Source organism: Stomoxys calcitrans, chromosome 4, assembly GCF_963082655.1.
Source record: "Stomoxys calcitrans chromosome 4, idStoCalc2.1, whole genome shotgun sequence".
In the NCBI taxonomy this organism is placed as follows: Eukaryota; Metazoa; Arthropoda; class Insecta; order Diptera; family Muscidae; genus Stomoxys; species Stomoxys calcitrans.
The window spans coordinates 71,709,464-71,728,685 of record NC_081555.1 but is presented as its reverse complement, the minus strand read 5'-3'; the positions used below and the strand labels follow the sequence as shown (position 1 = coordinate 71,728,685).

Genomic DNA, 19,222 nt, shown 5'->3' with positions numbered 1-19,222 from the left:
AATTTCAATGAGGCCTAAAAGGAATCAATAATGGCTTATGGTAAAGGAACTATCAAAATAATTTAAGATGTCAAAGGAATGAAATTAAAAAAAATTATCTCAAGGATGTTTGGTACGTAGCAAATATTCCAAGAAATTTGTTTTCGGCACTTTCAGCACAAGATCGCAATCCAAATAGAAGTTTTAACTCAACAGTGAAAGAATGTCCCGGCACGGTATAGCTGTGAACACCACCACACAGGCTGGAACTTTGGGGTCCGATCTGTGTGGTGTTAAGTGAGATGCCGGGCGGCACCGGCTCTTACACAAATACTAAGTGCTTATGATGCTCGATATGAAAAGTGGCGCCTTTAAATAACCAATGGCCACACTGTTCCCGCGGCGATCGGTCTTTTGAACCGGAACCAGCTTGCTCACATACAAGAGCTTAACGGGGATCTCCACCTCCACATGAAATTGTGGCAGAATGTTGGTTATCAGTGAATAATCAAGTTATACTGCATGGAAGTCTTTCAACATCAATAAGACCAATAATTCCAAAAAATAAATAAAATATATTCATGATAGTTTCAGATAATTCTATTCTGCAACTTTATCATATCAAGGTTGGAATATCGTCATATGCGTAATTTAAAAGAAAAATTGGAAAATGATTTTGATATACAAGTTAAGATGAAACGAGAAATTTGAGAGCCATGAGCTTACGGAAAATCTTTAAGAATACCGTTTGGAAATAGAGAAACAGCATTATCGTGTGAAGAACTCATTTCAGCTGATATTTGTGGCCCTTCCAAAATTCTTTTCAAGGGTAAAAGCATCTCATATTATATAAAGATGATATTTCGAAATGCAGCTATGGATACATAGCTGAAAAGAAATCCGACGTGGCTAATACACTCAAGGAAATGCTAGCCCACGCAAAATCACAAGGTCATTCTGTGAAAACGTTTCTTAGTGATAATGGGAAGGAATTCAACAATAAACATGGCAACGGAATTTTAAAAAGTTTTGCTTATAACTCATAAATTAACTCTCCTATACCCGCCGCAAAATGGACCTTTGAACTCAATTTACCTAAACACCTAGATTGTGAAACTTATATCCTTGGTGATTTTAGGTATTGTGAGGCTTCACAGGAGGCCAGCGTAGCGCAGAGGTTAGCATGTCCGCCTATGACGCTGAACGAATGAGTTCGAATTCTGGCGAGAACATCAGAAAAATTTTCAGGGGTGGTTTTCCCTTTCTAATGCTGGCAACATTTGTGAGGTACTTTGCCATGTAAAAACTTCTCTCCAAAGAGGTGTTGCATGTTCGGCACGCCGTGCGGACTCGGCTATAAAAAGGAGGCCCCTTATCATTGAGCTTAAACTTGAATCGGACTACACTCATTATTATGTAAGAAGTTTGCCCCTGTTCCTTAGCGGAATCATTTCGTTCCAAGTCCGATTTAAAAATCACATTACTAAGGACAAACATTTCTGCTACAACAGAAATAACAACAAATAAAAATGCATGCGTATATATGTATTGTATAAATGTATCTTTGTTTGTATGTGCTAACTTTGTGAGGTGCCACAAACACGCGAAAGCTTTCTATTAAAAATAAAGCTCATTCAATTCTGTTTTGTGCTTACGTTTCTTCCACACAAACATATGGGAGATTATATTAGCAGTATTCTTCTATGCCTCCCTTTCGTCATGTTGTTACCCCACTATCTGTTGTCATTATTTCTTGACGTTTGGTTCAGAACGCCGCAAAAATAAAAACAAATCGGTATAACAACGTACACGATCCGTTTTATTTACTTTTGCTAAAAACTTAGTTAAACTTATTAAAATTCCATAAGGAGAAAGTGCGTAAACAGGTGTTTCGAATCGAAATGTGTCACCATAAATTGTAGCCAAACATGCGAGATATTGCATGGCGATAAGAACTACCTACGATTTGCAATCTATTCTAAATATGATTATAGAACTTAAAAAAACGGTGGACAATCGTAAGACTAAATGGAAAAAAATGTTATCAGTTAAACGTGCCTTAAATCCAAGAAAGGCCAATGTTGGCAAAAGAATTCCTATGATGATGGGAGGGAGAGAGAATAACGACATGACAACTACGTACATAATCATGCAACATAAAGGAGTATGGCGACTTTTTATGAACAAAAAGACAGACTATTAAAGTTTAGCTTCAAGACAAGTCTCTCTCACTCATAAAAACTCGCAAAATGTAGCTACACTTGTAACATTCTACAATCTTTAAGGCATATTTTAATCGGAATTATTTGTTTAGGTTAAATGCAAATGCAGATTGGCCCACGAATATCCTTTCACTCATTTTAATGAGTTCTGACCGATTCAAACTTTAGCTCAATGGTAAAGGCCTGCTATTTTTAACCGAGCATGAACGACGATATGGATATTGTGTTGTCCCAGGAGCTTAAGGGCCGTAAGAATTTCGCTTCTTAAACGAAAAGAATTTATGTTTGAGTATGTGACAAAAATTATATTGCTATTGTTGGCATTACCCAGGGTCACCGCGTCTCCCCGGCCACGGGAGCTGAGTTGGTAGTATGCTCGGTTTATCGTTGCGTTGGTCGTCGGTTCGATTCCTACCACGTCTAGCAGGTTTGACGAATTAAACGGAAAACAGTAGAAGGTGACAACCTTTCCTTTGAATTTCTGTTTGTTAAGATTTTTGGGTTCACTATGGGTTTCAAAGATGTTGTTCCGCTAAACGAAACGATCTTTGTTAGCACACATCCATAAATAGAGGCCCCTTATTATTCAACTAAACAACTTGAAATGGTCAAAATCTATCAATGAGTGACTAGAATTATCAATTTATTATTTCTTTTTGATTGAACACGATTAAAGGTTTATTACAACAGAAATTGATAAAAAAAAATATATAAAGCAGGAAAAACAGGCGTTAATATAGACAATACCGTCAACGAGTCGCATTTTGTCAGTTTCAATGCAATTTGAAGTGGGTAGATGAAATAGTCTAAATGGAGTATTACACCAACAATTAATAGAATAAGATTATAAACTGCAAAAAGTTCATACACATTCATCGTTACACTTCAGAAAATCTTGATATCCACCCAGAAAGTATTTTACAATAAATGTAGACATTTTCTTTTCGAATTCCAGATTTTTAAACAATGAGCCTTCTAATAAAAGCTGCAAATAATTTGAGGCATCCCTTTGCACCCGGTGTGAAATGCATGTCAGTGACTTTCCAAGGATTTCATTTAAAACATGCAGCTCAAATTAACAGTTGTCAGCACCAACAATATAAACGACAATTTTCGGGAAAAACTGCTAAACCGCCAAAAAGTAACACCACCATGTATACCTTATTTACAGTAGGATGTATTACTATGGGCTATTTTGTGTTCGATAATATGGAAAAACTCAAAAGGCAAGAAAAGTCCATAAAAAACACTGAAGTAATAAAAACTCCCAAGGTCGAAGATAAGGTAACATCGGGCGATGATTATAAACAGTGGCATTCAACTCAACGTCAGGACTTGCCAACATTCAAATTGGATGAAATACAAAAACACAATAGCTTAGAGAATGGTGTTTGGGTTACCTACGGCATTGGAGTTTACGATATAACCGACTTTATACCTAAACATCCGGGCAGTGATAAGATCATGTTGGGAGCTGGCAGTGCCATAGATCCCTTTTGGGCTATTTATCAACAGCACAATACTCAGGAAATTTTGACAATGTTGGAAAAGTATCGCATTGGTAACATTTCGCCAGAGGATGAGGTTGCCACAGATGACATGGGTTCTCCCTGGGCTCATGAACCAAAACGGCATCCTTTATTGAGGCCAACTTCCGAGAGACCATTTAATGCCGAACCACCCATTACAATATTAGCCGACAATTTCTATACCCCCAATGAATTCTTCTATGTGCGAAACCATTTGCCGGTACCCGTAATCGATGAGAAAACATACGAGTTGGAAGTGGAAATTGAAACGAAAAAAGCCGCAGCAAAGAGTACTCAAAAGGTTTTAACTTTGGCAGATATTAAAGCATTACCTAAACACACGGTCACAGCGGCGGTTATGTGTGGTGGTAATAGGCGTTCGGAGATGACCAGCGTTAAAAGTGTAAAAGGTACTCAGCAAGAATTTATTCATAGAAATGTAATTTATCATTGAACAGAGCCATTTATTTTGAATTGTAGGACTTTCTTGGGGTGCTGGAGCTGTAGGCAATGCCAAATGGTCTGGAGCACGTTTACGGGATGTCTTGTTGGCCATGGGTATACAAGCAAATGAAGATCTTCATGTTATTTTAGAAGGAGCCGATTTGGATCCAACTTCAAGCCCTTATGGTGCTTCCATACCCCTTTCTAAAGCTCTAGACGAGAGAGGAGATGTCATTCTGGCATATGAAATGAACGATAAACCTCTTAACCGTGATCATGGCTTTCCAATACGAGTCGTTGTACCTGGTACGGTAGGGGCTCGGAATGTTAAGTGGCTAACACGCATTGCAGTGGCCGAACATGAATCAAACTCACATTGGCAACAAAACGACTATAAAGGCTTCAGTCCCAGTACCGATTGGGACACTGTTGATTTTACCAAATCCCCAGCGATACAAGCGATGCCAGTAACTTCTGCTATTTGTACACCATCGGCTGGCGATAAAGTTAAAGTTACCAAGGATGGCTTTGTGGAAGTTCGAGGTTATGCTTGGTCAGGTGGCGGTCGTCGCATTGTGCGTGTAGATATAACAGCTGATAAAGGCAAAAGCTGGCACGTAGCCACTTTAGAACAAGAAAATGAACCAGATGGTCGCCACTATGGTTGGTCATTATGGACTGCACGCATACCTGTTGATGCTAAGCACAAAGGCGAAGAGGTTGAAATCTGGTCAAAAGCTGTCGATTCGGCTTACAACGTTCAACCAGAATCATTCGAAAACATTTGGAATTTACGTGGAGTACTTTCAAATGCCTACCATCGAGTTAAAATACTATTGAATTAACGTTTTTTTTAACATTTTTTGTAATGCAATCTAAGAACGAAACAAAGTTGTTCGCGAAAGCGAGAGGAACCATGACATAACATGCAACTTTCATGACATAAATATAACATAACTTCAATGTTTGAACATATAGCGTTTTTATTATTGAAAGTTTTCTAATCTAATATAACAATTTGCCGTTTTGTGGTCTTCCATTTGATTTGATTTGTTTGTTTTCACATACAACAAGATTACAAAAGTCGTATAATTATAGTATGCGTAGAGAGAGTTTATACCGGGAAAATACCCAACGCTTGGGTATTTATTAGGTAAAAACTCAATAAATACCTTTTTTGGGTATTTATTTGTGTATTTTAAATTTTGCAGATATCTTGGGTATAAAAAATTTTTCCAAACAATTTTTGATGATTTCGTAATCTTTGTATATAAACCTGAACTTCTGATCTCATAAAATCGGATTTTAGTTATATATAGCCGCTATATAGATCGATCTCCAGACTTAAAGTCTTGAGGCAATAAATTGGTAATTTTTCTTCCGATTTCGATGAAATTTGTCACAGTGAGTTCTAGCAGACGCCTATTTATTTCTGTGAAGTAAGGTTCAGATCGGACTATATTTGGATATAGCTGCCGTTTGACAGACCACCCGATCTCCCGATACAGTGCATTGAGGCCATAAAAAAATCCATTTATTACCCGAATTCGATAAAATTTGGCACAGTGTGTTCTGGTAGACCCCTACCCATTCCTGTCAAATGTGGTACAGATCGGATCATATTTGGATATAGCTGCCATATGTACTGATTTCCCGATATTGTGTAATCAGCCTATAAAGAAGAGCATTTTTCATCCTATTTCAATGAAATTTGGCACAGCGGGTTCCATAAGCGGATTTCATTTACAAAGAAATGCCATTCAGAAATTAATAGGGGATACCGCAATTGGATGATTAACATTCTTCGGTTTGTTCGTCCGAATTGAAGCTTTTGATATAGATATTCTGGACATCCTTCTTATATGAAGTAGTGTGAGGTTTTTATATTAAGAAAGTCTTCAAACTTTATATCAAAAAAGCTCCCCGAGAAAAGTGCTGGACATACCTAATTATCCTATCGGGAGATCCGGATCGTGAGAAGACAAGGCGGAACTCTTGGAATCGGAGAAACGAAAAAGTTCACTTCCGTAGGGTAGCAAGTATGATTTTGCCGGGAGGAGTCGCATATGCTTTGGAGTGTATAATTCCGTTTGATAAAGAGCATGCCAAAATTTTTCCTGTGGCACCGATTATATGGTCAGTCCAAGCAAGGGATTTATTCATTACTACGCCAAGATTTTTTGTTTCCTCCACAAGCTGTATGTGTTGGTTTGCAATAAGTCTTCTTTCCTCAAAATCGATGTTTTGAGTACGGTGGGAAATCAGCAAAAATTTTGATTCTTGTGGATTCATGTAAAGTCTATTTTCCAGAGTCCAAATAAGAATGGCTTCTAAATCCTAATTAATCTCAGAGAATCCTCGAGACGCTTGAAATTTAGGACTTTAGGAGGGCCCTGTATCAAATATTTGGTACACCTCGTTTTAGATGTAATCGGTTTGACATTATGTTTTCTATAACAACCGACTGAAGGCGTTTACGAAGATAGCTAGAAATCAGTGTAACTGCAGAAGTGTAAAATTTGAAAAGTTGTTTTAATTACATGCACAGCGTGTCGTGATTGACAAAATCAAAGGCCTCGAATTGGACCAAAAGAACTATGGGTCGATTATGGATTACAACTCGACTACAGATGCGTTGCCAGGAGACAAAACCACGAATCAAAAATTAGTATAGTTGCAAATTTTTGTCAATTTCATTCAATATCAGTATTTTTAATGTTCAGCTCCTAAGAAATTTGTAAAAAAATACGTAATTCAATACAAAAATGAAAATTTCTGTAACAAATTTGGCCGTTGGCAACGCAACTGAATTTGGGTTTCCCTCCATAATCGACCCACTAATCATGTAATCAATCCAGCATCCATACAGGACCGCATTTCTTCCGCAACAGCAATTAAGGTTGTAATGCAGCTATGTTTTAATCTAAACCCGGATTATTTACTCGATAGGAGGCAGAAGTCACTTAGGTAATTTCAGATTTGGTTATTTAGAATTTTCTCAAAAGCCTTGGAAAGAAAAGATAGGATCAATATAGGACGGTAATCGCTTCCGGTGTTGGATTTAGGAACAGGTATCACTTTTGAGTGTTTCCATGCAGACGGGAATTTGTTGGTCGTTAATATTGAGTTGAAGATGAAATGAGTGATGTATTGCAGAATACAAGGTAGTGTAGATTTAATAGATTATGAGTGTAGATTATCCAGTTTCGCTGCGATTGATTTTATATCCATGCAGTTTTGGTATACATCTACCGACTGGACGCAGGTAGTTTGGAGCAGCAGATGTGACCATAAGGTGGTTTGCATGAGTGTTTTCAGTTTGTGCTTCAAACAGAATATTAAAGAAAGTCGAATTCACCTCATCAGGAGTACCATTTATTTTAACTCGAGGTGTTACTCCGATACCAATTTCAGATATAGTTTTCATTTGTTTTTCGAATCCGTTGCCTTCTGGAATTTGATAGCGAAAAATAATAGTTGACAGCATATAAAAGATTAAGTTCCAAGCAATTTTCAGTAATTTGCGCCCAAGAATAAAATATTTAATTTTCTGGAAGTTGTGGTATTAAGTTCGTTGCTGTTGCTTTGAAGTTTGGGGATTATACGTCATAAATATAAGCAAATACTTAGAGTAGCAGGGCACACTTAGTTGATCATACAACAGAACATTGATTAAATTTGCAACTAGGAATAAATCAAGAAGACCATTCGTTGTCGTGGAATAGTGAGTTAGTATAACTGAGTTCACGCAATGTATTCCGATTGATTTGACAGCGTCTAAAAATTACTCTCATTAAAGACCAGCCGAACCGGGCCCGCCCCGCTGCGCCTTCTTTAACTCTCTAATATCTTTTTAGGGTTGGGGCACATCGCCCTGAATGTGTATATCGAATTCGTGCTACTGTAGCCTATGTCCGCCTATAACGCTGAGCGCCTGCGTTCAAATCCTGGCGATAACATCGGACAAAATTTAAAGCGGTGGTGATCCCCTCTTAATGCTGGCGACATTTGCCATGCATGGTCATGTAAAAAATTCTTCCAAAAGAGATGTTGCAATGCGGCACGCCAATCGGACTCGGCTATAAAAAAAAGTCCCTTATCATTGAGTTTAAACTTGAATCGGAAAGCTTTCATTGATGTGTGAGAAGTGTGCCCCTTCTCGGTTCCTGGTTCCTATACCTTTCCAAATACCTTTCCTTTAAGTCCTATATTAAGGTATTGGTAAATATTTCCGGTTTAGAGCGACACTTGGCCCTTAATGTCAATATATGCTTCGTGCCCAACTTTCAAATACATTTTGTATGAGCCCCATAATGGCATGATCGGTAAATGAATTCTGTTTGAGGGTGGGATGGACCTCTGGGACTTTGTCCCGAAAATGAATATCAATTTCCCGAATTTATGCCATATTTGTAATCTACTGTCGAATACTTTTCATTTAAGGCCCATATTGACATGAAGGTCGAACGTCTGTTTAGAGGAGTTTTTGGGTCGGGGAGGCACGCTGGGTACTTGGACCCAAATTTTAATACGATATTCTTTTTCTAGTCTCCAGTACCTTTCATTTGATACCCATTTTGTGCCTATCGGCCCAATTTTGGTTTTAGATGGCTTTGTTGGGGTAAGGGGGTAGGACCGCCCCATCCGATATCTAAAAATTATATAGCCAACGTTTCCTTCCAGACAAACTTACACAATCTGTGACAATTTTAAGAAAATCGGTTTAGCTGTTTTTGATTCTATGGAACAAACAAAAAAAACGAGTCCCATATAGTCATGACGGGTTATGTGACTATATGGGCGGTGTTTTTGGGTAACGGGGGAGGGTCCACCCCCTTCCGAAATCAACAAATTATAAAGCCTATTTCTCCTTCCTGACCATATTCGTAATCTACTCCCGAATACCTTTCATTTGAGTTCCATATTGTCATGATCGTCCAAAAAACCTATTTTAGGGGGTTTTGGGGTTAGGGCGTCCCCCAGTTACTTGGACCCAATTTTTAATATGAAATTCGTACTCTACACCTGAAATTCATTTCATTTGACATCAGGTAGATAAACAAACAACACCAGAGAAAAGTTTTGAGGAAACTCTTAGATATAAAAAAGCCCACCCCACCACCTCTACTATTAGGTCGATTACTTCAAACAAACGAATGCTCAAGAATAGATACAGATTTAGTTAAGACACATGACTTGAGCCATGTCTCTGAGGCACCAAATATATCAAACCTACTTCCAGATAACGAACCTTTAAGATCGTCTATGTTCGACGCACTGCTGACAACGGGACCAAGGTCAAGATTAATTACCATTATCGGAAACTTTATTACCTATGGGGAACCAAAAAAAACCCATTAAATCTGATCTTCTTTAAAATAATTTGGATTAGTAAAAAAACTAACAAATGGATACAATAATAATAATGACTTCTCGCCATGCCAGACCTTTTGTTGAAAAAAAGATTTCAAATTATCTAATTGCATGTAGAATAAAAAGTTAAGAAGCACCATCCACGTCAACATCATTATTAAACGAAACATGATTTACTTCTTTAAACATGTCATCGAATTGTCGAGAGTCAACAAATTTTATTACACCAAGAGGACGTTCTGGTCTAACTTTGAGAATATCTCCATCAATCAATACGACAATAGAAGAGCAAGCAAGTATCCTGCAGGCGGAAGATTAATCCTAGATTGAATATCTGAATCAATCACATCAGGTAACTAAATGGCACCACATTTAGCATACTTTGCCATGGCTGCACTGAATTAAATAAGACGAGCAGAAATGTTGTATATCTGCCGGACACAACGAAACATTGAGAAAACTCGCTCGAGCTCGATTGATCTGTTCGATTCAACCTCCTATGCGGAACAAACATTTTGATTCTAAGCAACGTAATTTTGTCTGCCAATATTTGGTTAACATTTGCAATGTTTTGTTAACATCAAACTTAACCATAAGAAAAATTTTCAGCGGTGGTTATCCCCTCCTAATGCTGGCGACATTTGTGAGGTACTTTGCCATGCAAAAACTTTTCCCCAAAGAGGTGTCGCTCTGCGGCACGCCGTTCGGACTCTGCTATAAAAAGGAGGTCCCTTATCAGTGAGCTTAAAATTGAATCGGATAGCATTAATTGATTTGTGAGATGTTTGCCTCAGTTCCTTAATGGAATGTTCATGGGCAAATTAGATTATAGAAATTAGATAAAAAAAATTTCGGACAGCCCGTGCGAATAATGTAGTGAATGCAGTCCTAATAATGTGCACTTTACATACTGGACGTGTATTAACTCTTGTAGTGGGGTCACCATTTTGGGTGAAACAAAAGTTCCAAATAAAAGACAACAAGCGACAAAACAAGAAGGCGGCAGCTGCTACTTTGTGCAAACTTTGATCTTTGCAAATTGCAAAACTTTTACTTGCAATGAAGGGATTAGTACGGGTTCCAATGTTTCTACAAAAAAATTAATTAATTAAACATTTTTATTCTTTTAAATTGTACTGAATTTTATCATTTTGTTAAATGTTTCTAAGATCGCGAAATTTTTAGCAGCTGATAATGCCGACGTTGGCAGATCTTAATTTCCATCGTTAACACCACGAGTCTCCAATGAATTGCATATTTAAAATTCGTATGATGATTTCTGCTAATTGCATTGGTGGTATTGTCACTGATGATTCTTATATTCAACAATTTTGCTCGGAATAACATTTTAACATTGGTTTCTTTAATTCTCAGTCCTTCAATCCTGGGCACTGAACAACTAAATTTAAGGAGATTAATTACTTGTTAAGCAGTGGTCAACTTTGATGAGATTAATTACTTATTAAACAGTGGTCAACTTAATATTTGGGTCGTTTTATTTAGCAATCTATCAAATTCGCTAGCTTATGGATAAATAAAACCCTCTTCGCGCTAAATGGTCTGTATTTTGACCTTGGCCAATACTAACACACATCCGAAATAATCAAATATCAACAGAATAAAAAAAAATACTAATGCAAATGCCAGCATTAGAAGGGTATAACCACCACTGACAAGTATTTTTGATGCTTTCGCTATGGATTCGAAACCAGGTGTTCAGCGTCATAGGCGGACATGCTAAAATCTGCGCAACGGTGGCCTCCAAACAAACAAATAAGAGTAGTCAATAAGTCATGTTAATTTTAAATAAATGTTTCTCAGAGTCAAAAATTGCTATTTTTTATAATCCTAAATAGTTTTTGCTTTTCAGAACGTTTAAACATTGAATAAATATGTCGAGTTCTTCCTCTTTTGGTTTTGTCATTCCGAGTGAATGATGACCCATATGTTTTAATAACCGGCGATGATAAACGAGGATAAGCCAAGCCGCTTAGTAAGCATTTTTCTCCATACAAACTAAGCGAGAAACTCCGCTTAAAGTGTAAATAAAACAACTCTATTGTGGAACTTCTGAAACATAGCTTAAACTATTTGTGTTCGCACAAATTTGTAAATATACCCGGATATTATTACGTCATTACCATATTCGCGAGAATTGTTTTAATTGGCGATTTTAACTGTGATATTTAAAAACCAGAAAATTCTGTTCTTAAACTAAAATTGATTCTAGTGAAAGGTCATAGTGTCCGTGAAAGGTCATAGTGTGTGTGAAACAGATAAATGGCATGTTTCACACACACAATGACCTTTCACGGAACTCAATTTCTTTGACTATTCCCTGGTTAGAGATCCCGCTGCTATTGTGGGTAGTAACCAATTCAACTTTCATGCACTAAAATATATCTAAATATAGGACTCTCCCCTTTACGAGGACCTGAGGACTTTGGGCCAATTTCCGAAACTAATGTATGCCTTGAAAAATATCGTACACCTTTGATAACAACTGTGATTTAGATCTTAATTATTCAAATAAGTACTACTTAGTATACTTCGTGTTCGTCTAATTATGTAGCATGTCTTGGTGATGATTGACTTGTTTTAAAATTTATCCATTCCCTAATGGAGATTACCGGCGTTAATCGAAATATTGGAAAAATTTAAAATAAAACTATTAATAAAAAAACACCGACATCGGATTTAAGTAATTGTACATGACCTCAAGCCGAACTATCCACGAAATTATAATCAAAAAGGTCAACAATACACAATATAATAGTTATATTTTAAAAAAAATTATATTTTTCTTTGAAATTATATAATAGTTCTTCATAGATTTACTAAATCCGCATTTATGGCCTTTTAGGAATTTAAGTGCTAAATTCTGTGTTTTTTTATCAGGTTTTACCATAGAAAAGTAGATCCCATTTTTTCAGGATTTATTTTTTTAATCCAAAATAAACCAGATTTTGTGTCTGCGGTTATCGACACAAGTACCAAATTTTCAACTGTGTTCAAGAATCGTGTATGGATGTGTGTGATATGCACATTCATGTATATGCATGTACGCTTGTGTATGCCACTTTAATCCCCAAAAACACAGTGTAAACAGACAGAATTTGATATTGGATTCAGTTAAATCGAGAGATCATAAAAATTTCAAAGCAAACTTTCCATTATATGACCGCTTATTTTCTATCCTTTAAAAAAAGTTAAAAGTTTCACGTTTTCTCAATAAAATCCTAAAATGCGTCAATTTCTGAATTATGGACGTTCAAAAAAATTGCAGATATGAACAAAAAACCTTAAATTAAATTCAGATAACTTATTTTAACTGTTTTTTGTAAAAATTTCTTTATTATTAATTATTGGACGACCTATGCTGCGCTAAACTTTTTCACAAAGACGTTCCTACTACATTCTTACACTGTATTCTTGTATCTTTCCTTCGATTTTTTTACCTGGCCCCTTGAATAACACGTCAAAACTTATTGTTATTATTGGACTTTGCTCTAGCCATCTCATTTTCCATATCGCACTACGAATTCTCTATTGGATTAAAATTCGACGACTATGCAAAACATTCAAATAGGTAGTTATTAGTTTTCTTGAAAACACCTTATGAGCGCTTCGGTTTGTTGAAATTTACTAAATTGACATATGAACCGCTATAACGGGACACATAGCACTACGAGCTCACTTATGTAAAATCGGTGCGGTAAGAAATAGCATGTGTAGGGCATGCGGGGAAGATGATGAGACGTTAGAGCATTTCCTTTGTCATTGCCCGGCCTGCGCTTGTAACAGATAGCGGCACTTAGGTGGAGACACAATACCAGACGTGAACCAACTTAGGGGAGTGGTATTGAAAACACTTAAGGATTTTGTAAGTAGCACGGAATTGCTAACTTAAAAATTTTTTTTTTAGAGGTTACTTTATAGTTTTTAGAGCGCACAACAATCCGATTACTGGCTTGGGTGTATGTCCATAGTGGTATGGGGCGGATTTAAAATCTGCACCCTCTCTTCAACCTTACCTAACCTACACCTTGATATAGGAGATGTTTTCCTCTTTTCATTATTGCACGTTGATTAGTTACGTATGTATAAAAACAAAATCCGTATGAAGTACTTACCCGAAGGTGATGAATCTCTAGTAGCATGCCCGGAGGAATCTTTGGAACTGCCACTATCTTTGTCCTTATCTTTTTCTTTCTCCTTTTCCTTTTCCCTTTCTCTTTCCTTCTCTTTATCTTTCTCCCTTTCTTTTTCTTTTTCCTTCTCTTTTTCTTTCTCTCTTTCTCTTTCTCTTTCCTTTTCTTTCTCTTTTTCCTTCAGTTCATCTTTCTCTTTATTTAGATTGGAAGCAGCTTTCATTTTTGACAATGGAACATCACACTCATCTTTTGCATGCTTCTCTTCATACTTCTCAACCAATCCCCTCACTTTGTTGCCACCAAGGGCAGCACTTCCGCTCGCGTTAGATGTTGATGGCGCCGCCGATATGGAAGATCCACCCAAGGAGGATTTGCGTTTAGTCTTGTTAGTATTATCTTGACTACTAGACTCGCTTGTATTCTCCGATTCTTCGGTGATTGAAATATTTGTGTTAGATGTTGAGAGAGCTGCTGCCGAGGTAGAGGCAGCACCTAAAGATGCGCTAGATGTTGATGTTGTGGCCAATTTGCTTATTGCAATAGTTGATTCCCTAATGGTATCTTGGGGTTTCGGAGATGCCACAGAGTTTGCTCTTACTAAACTGCGACCTTTACTGCGATTGGAATTGCGCGGTGACATTAACATTGAACATCCCAATTTACGGTTAAACTCCCCATAAGGTTGGAGAAATTTTTTAAATGCTTGTTTCACCAAATTAGTAATGCTGACTGTGACGGGTGCAAAGCCCAAACGTAATGCTATGGATTTCCATTGATTTTGCGAAGTTACTCGATTATAACCACCTCTTTTTTGTACCGCACGAAAGAGTCGATACAAATCTACATCTTTATTCTGTATCGATGGAACTTTATTAAGGGGAGTGCCGCGATCATCCATATATTTGTAAAGTTGGGCTACAAAACGGTCTTTTTCTTCTCTGGGCTCGTCATCCGAAGAATCTGAATCGATTTCATCGTCATTGTCACTCGAAGAATTACTGAGAGCAAAAAGAGCATCTCGCTCCCAATGTGGTGGTAACACATCACTATCCAAATATTCCAAAGCGGCCTGAACTGCAGGACCATCCTGCTTAGCTGCTGCTTCCCTAGTAAAACCGGTGGCTTCTTTTTTAGGCACTGTATAGTAGCGTCCGTCTTTAAAAGAACGCACCAAATACTCATCTTTAACACGGATGCGCACTGTAGCTTGAGCTGTAGGTGCTACCACCAAACCAGGAAACCATTTTTCCTTATCCTTCTTCTTCGACTCTGTCTCGACGCAGACAACTTTGCCGATATGTTCTTCTTTTTCATTGACAACCTCTTTAGCATCGCTTTCGTCGTCTTCGTCTGAACTGTCATCGTTCATGTGTCCCCGCCTGCGACCACGGCGCCCTCCAACTACTGGATTGCCAAAATGTTCAGGGTGTGTAAGTGGCAGCTGATCCAAAGTTTCGCTCTCATTAAAATGACGACCACTTTTTAAACATAATGCTGTACGCCTCAAGGTTGTTATGTCACCATCATCGAACACCACAGTATACTGAGAGCAATCCTGGATTTTGGTCACAGTTGCTTCAACATAATCTTTGCGATCTGGGTGGCGGACTTCAACAACAGCCCCCACCCTGAGCTGGCCTGGGGCTGCCTTTATATCATCATCAGAAACCACACCAGAGCCCAGTCCCTGCTTGTAGGCTACTTTGACTTTGATGTTGCGCACAACTTCGCTAACTTTGGCCTCACAAAAGGCGCCCTTATATTTGGCACTTACTTCCGTGCCCACTTGTAAATAGGGAGGATCGTCCACTTGCTGAAATTGGGAAAAATATGATTATGTTGACTTCTTGATTGCAAGAAAAGCTTGTTATACAGAGGGGTTATGTCAGAGTAAAATGAGCCTCCTTGAAGACAAATCACACTCAGACTAATATCGAAGTAACAAAAAATGAGCGGATCCGATATCGCCTCCTCCTTCACAATTTCCATATCGACTTACCTGCATTTTCTGAAGAAAATAACGTTCAAAACTTAAATTATCGCTTACAAACGCCACTTTTGCAACAAATTATTGAACATTTCCCCAAAAAAGTAACTTTTTTCTTGGTGAAATTTAAAGTTTATTTCTATCAATATGATTTTCCTCCGTTTCCGTGTATCGCGGCCGTCGTCGTCGCTGCTTATATACATACATACACCACACACAATCTATTTCACGCACAACAATGTCTCGAGTTTTCTTTATAATTCTATCACTTTTCTTAAAACCTCAAACTTCCAAGCTATTTTTCTGTTGTCCCCTTCCAGTTTTAGAAAAATAAAGGCAAATATTTGTGAAGTTCTTTAGATTTTCTGAATTTTGGCGCAAGATCTCCAGATTTTCACTTTTAGCTTCTTAGCAGAAATGGATGACATTTGCCTGCGTCGTTCGTTGTTTTTATATTGTTGTTGGTTACTTAAAATCGTGCTTATTCAGTATCCATTTAATGAAAGTAACGAACGTAACACAACGTAATGAACATAATACTTTATATTAAATATATTTTTAACTGCATAGTTATGCGTAGTTGTCCAGTAAAAATTAGCAAAAGTAAAATCAACCTGGTACTGGTAATATATTCGTTTTTCACCGTTGAAACCACACTGCACAAACAACAATGATAAAATAAAAATTTTTTTAAAATTTTACCATAAGTAATGAGGAAATATCGTACGGAATGAAATCAGCAAGCTGTTTTGTCTAAAGTCTATTATCTAAAAAAAAAGTAATAGGCGAAAAATAACCAGAAAAGCGAATATAGTACCAGCCCTTAGTTATTTATTTGAAGAAAACAACTGAAGCTTCTCCAGCAGGGAGTTGCAGGTTCTCAATTATCAAACTCTCAGAATGTTCCACCTCCTCACGGACTGTCTTTTAGTGATAATAAGAGTGTTCGAACTGGAAGTCGTTCGCGTACTTTGAGATTTTGATAATTAAGATCTTGCAAATTGCTACTGAAGGTATTTTTCTAGCAGAATTTTGAAAACCATCTGTTTTGTTCAAATAAAAAAAAAGGTTACAATTTTCCTTATGGCTGGGACTACGTTCGTTTTTCGCGACATTTTTTCGTGATTACTTATTTTAGATAATATATTTTCAAGCAAAAAACTTGCTGATTTCATTCAGTAGGACATAAGTAATATTTTTTCATTGAAAATTTTTTAGTATTTCAAAAAAGTAACCATGAAAAATTTCTGTGTTCAACTGTGAAAAATGAATATAGTACCAGCCTTTACTCTCCTGCAAATTTTTACTTGAAAATTACGCGAAAAGACCTAATTTAAGTACCCTTCAGAATACGCGACGATACGTTCGCACTAATTTAGAAATAGTCATATGTTTTCTATTTACTTTATATAGCAAATCCAATTTTGTTTAGTTGATTGTAATAAAAATGGAATTACATATTTTGGAACTTTTCAGCGGAATTGGAGGAATGCACTATGCTTTTGAATGTAAGTTGGAAAATTGAGCTATGTATAGATATCAGTTTTGATATATATTATAATACAGGCTCCAAGCTTAAAGGACACATTTGTGCTGCAATGGACATAAACACGGTGGCGAACAATGTATATTTCTACAATCACCCAAACACTCCTGTGATGAACAACAACATTCAAAAACTTAGCGTAAAGACTTTGCAAAAACTTGGAGTTAATACCATCTTAATGTCACCACCATGTCAACCTCACACACGTGTTGGTCAAAAACGTGATGTCGAAGACAAACGTTCAGATGCTCTTAATCACATATGCGAGTTGCTGCCTAAGTGTACCGATGTACAATATATTCTTATGGAAAACGTTAAAGGTTTTGAGGAGTCCACAGCCAGAGAAAAGTATATTGAAGCACTGGAGAAATCAGGCTTCTACTTCCGAGAGTTCATATTGACTCCCACACAAATAGGAATTCCAAATACAAGGCATCGTTATTATTGCATAGCAAGAAGGAGGAAAGATTTCTCATTTCCAGCTGGTAAAATATGGACTTGTCTTTCGACAGAATCACAAATGACATATGAGGCCACAAATTTAAGCGATTTGCTTATGGAAGATACATTATGTTCTGAATATCTTTTGGATGAAAAAGTACTTAAAAAAAGGGTATGGCTGCTAGACATTGTTACCCGCCATGCAACAAATACCATGTGTTTTACCAAAGCGTATACCCACTATAGTGAGGGAACAGGATCAATTTATTGTCCCTTGAGTTTGGATGAAATGAAAACAATATTTGCAAATCTAAAAAAAACTAGAATACAGTGACAATTGTGAAGATGCGGCAAATTGGGAACTTTTACAAAGGTTGAGGCTGAGATATTTCTCACCTCGGGAAGTTTCAAGATTGATGAGTTTTCCCGAAACTTTCAATTTCCCGCTCGAAACATCAAATCGTCAGAAATACCGTTTACTGGGAAATAGCATAAATGTTCGTCTTGTTGGTGAATTAATAAAAATAATGTGCAAAGAATAAATTTAACTAAATATGTTTATTGAGTTAGGAAAAGCGAAGATAATATTTAGGTTTGAATCCTGGCGAGAACGTCAGCAAAATTGCACTAATGCAAGCGCCATTTGGCCACAGGTCATATCTAGGAGTTCAAAAAATACGATTTAACCGAAAAAGATACATATTTATTCCAAATTTCATTTGTCGTATTAAATTTTTTGTACTATCACACGATGTGTAGAGGAGCTGTTTTTGAAATTACATATGACATGTCTTATCGTCTAATGGAAGCTTAACTGCCATATAGACTATGTCGACCTCAAGCAGATTTTTAAGTAGCGATATTTGATTTTTGGAAATCGGACCACAAATGAAGATTTGGCACCCCGAACAAATTTTAGAAATGCCGAAGTGACCCATTTAGGGGCGGCCAAAAGGCGCCCGGACAACATAGGTACTAGGGCATATGACCTCATTAACACCTCAACTCTAACCATTTACGGCAGGGCGCCCTGGTAGCCGAGTTGGTAACGTGCTTGGATAAGCAGTGCAGGGGTCTTGGATTCGATTCCCGCCATTAGCTTTGGTCTGTCGCTGGTGTGGTGTCACAATGGACTTAAATTTGTCTAAGCGAGTCTGCAAAGAGCTGCCACTCTTCGCCCAGCTGATAGAGTTTTCTAATTTCAGAGTTGTAAATTCACAAGGGGAATTCTAGGCAAAGTTATACAAGGTCAAGTCATTAGCCAAACAACAAATAATCAACTATACAATTCTGTGGCGAATTGTATTGGGAACTGGACACTTCCAGTTCCCAATACAATTCTGACACTTCCTAATTGACATTCTAGTTTTTATTTCCATTATCATGTGAAGCAGCCACAAGATCAAAAGATTTATGATTATGAAGGTGTAAATTATGAATTCAAACGATAAAAATGTGAAAAAAGAAACCAAATGTAAAAAAACTTTAAAATCCAAACAAATTATTTGACGTTCTAGTGGGATTTGCATACAATTGTGGAATTATAA

At 37.2% G+C, this 19,222-nt stretch overlaps 3 protein-coding genes across 5 annotated transcripts in view; 2 read left to right on the top strand and 1 right to left on the bottom strand.

The window, feature by feature from the left end:
- Positions 1–16,115, bottom strand: part of LOC106085529 (serine-rich adhesin for platelets) — a 30,720-nt gene extending 14,605 nt beyond the window's left edge. Inside the window, exons 1-2 of the mRNA XM_059366323.1 lie at positions 15,701–16,115; positions 13,681–15,514 (exon numbers count right to left, since the gene is read on the bottom strand). Of these exons, the coding sequence (XP_059222306.1) occupies positions 13,681–15,514; positions 15,701–15,706 (1,840 nt within the window). The 5' untranslated portion in view covers positions 15,707–16,115. The remainder of the gene's footprint in view (positions 1–13,680; positions 15,515–15,700) is intronic.
- On the top strand, positions 1,691–5,145 carry LOC106085528 (sulfite oxidase, mitochondrial). 3 transcript variants are annotated; one of them, XM_013249819.2, is made up of 3 exons: positions 1,691–1,774; positions 3,157–4,140; positions 4,211–5,145. In XM_013249819.2, the coding sequence occupies exons 2-3, from the start codon at positions 3,168–3,170 to the stop codon at positions 5,017–5,019; spliced, it is 1,782 nt and encodes a 593-aa protein (XP_013105273.2). In that variant the 5' UTR covers positions 1,691–1,774; positions 3,157–3,167; the 3' UTR covers positions 5,020–5,145. The 3 variants fall into 3 exon arrangements, with proteins under 3 accessions (XP_013105273.2, XP_013105272.2, XP_013105276.2); XM_013249818.2 differs by having other exon boundaries at positions 1,721–1,853; XM_013249822.2 differs by lacking the exon at positions 1,691–1,774 and adding an exon at positions 2,038–2,143.
- A 983-nt stretch (positions 16,116–17,098) lies between the features above and the next one.
- Positions 17,099–18,218, top strand: LOC106085525 (tRNA (cytosine(38)-C(5))-methyltransferase). The gene is given in 3 exon segments (XM_013249815.2): positions 17,099–17,196; positions 17,255–17,997; positions 17,999–18,218. Coding segments are annotated over 3 exon segments (1,023 nt in total). The 5' UTR covers positions 17,099–17,135; the 3' UTR covers position 18,218.
- Positions 18,219–19,222: the final 1,004 nt, after the last annotated feature.

Bases quoted from the DNA above. Each gene is read 5' to 3' on its own strand.
- LOC106085528 (XM_013249819.2), top strand. From the start codon at position 3,168: ATGAGCCTTCTAATAAAAGCTGCAAATAATTTGAGGCATCCCTTTGCA. The intron at 4,141-4,210 runs GTACTCAGCAAG...TTTGAATTGTAG, and splicing joins CAGCGTTAAAAGTGTAAAAG to GACTTTCTTGGGGTGCTGGA.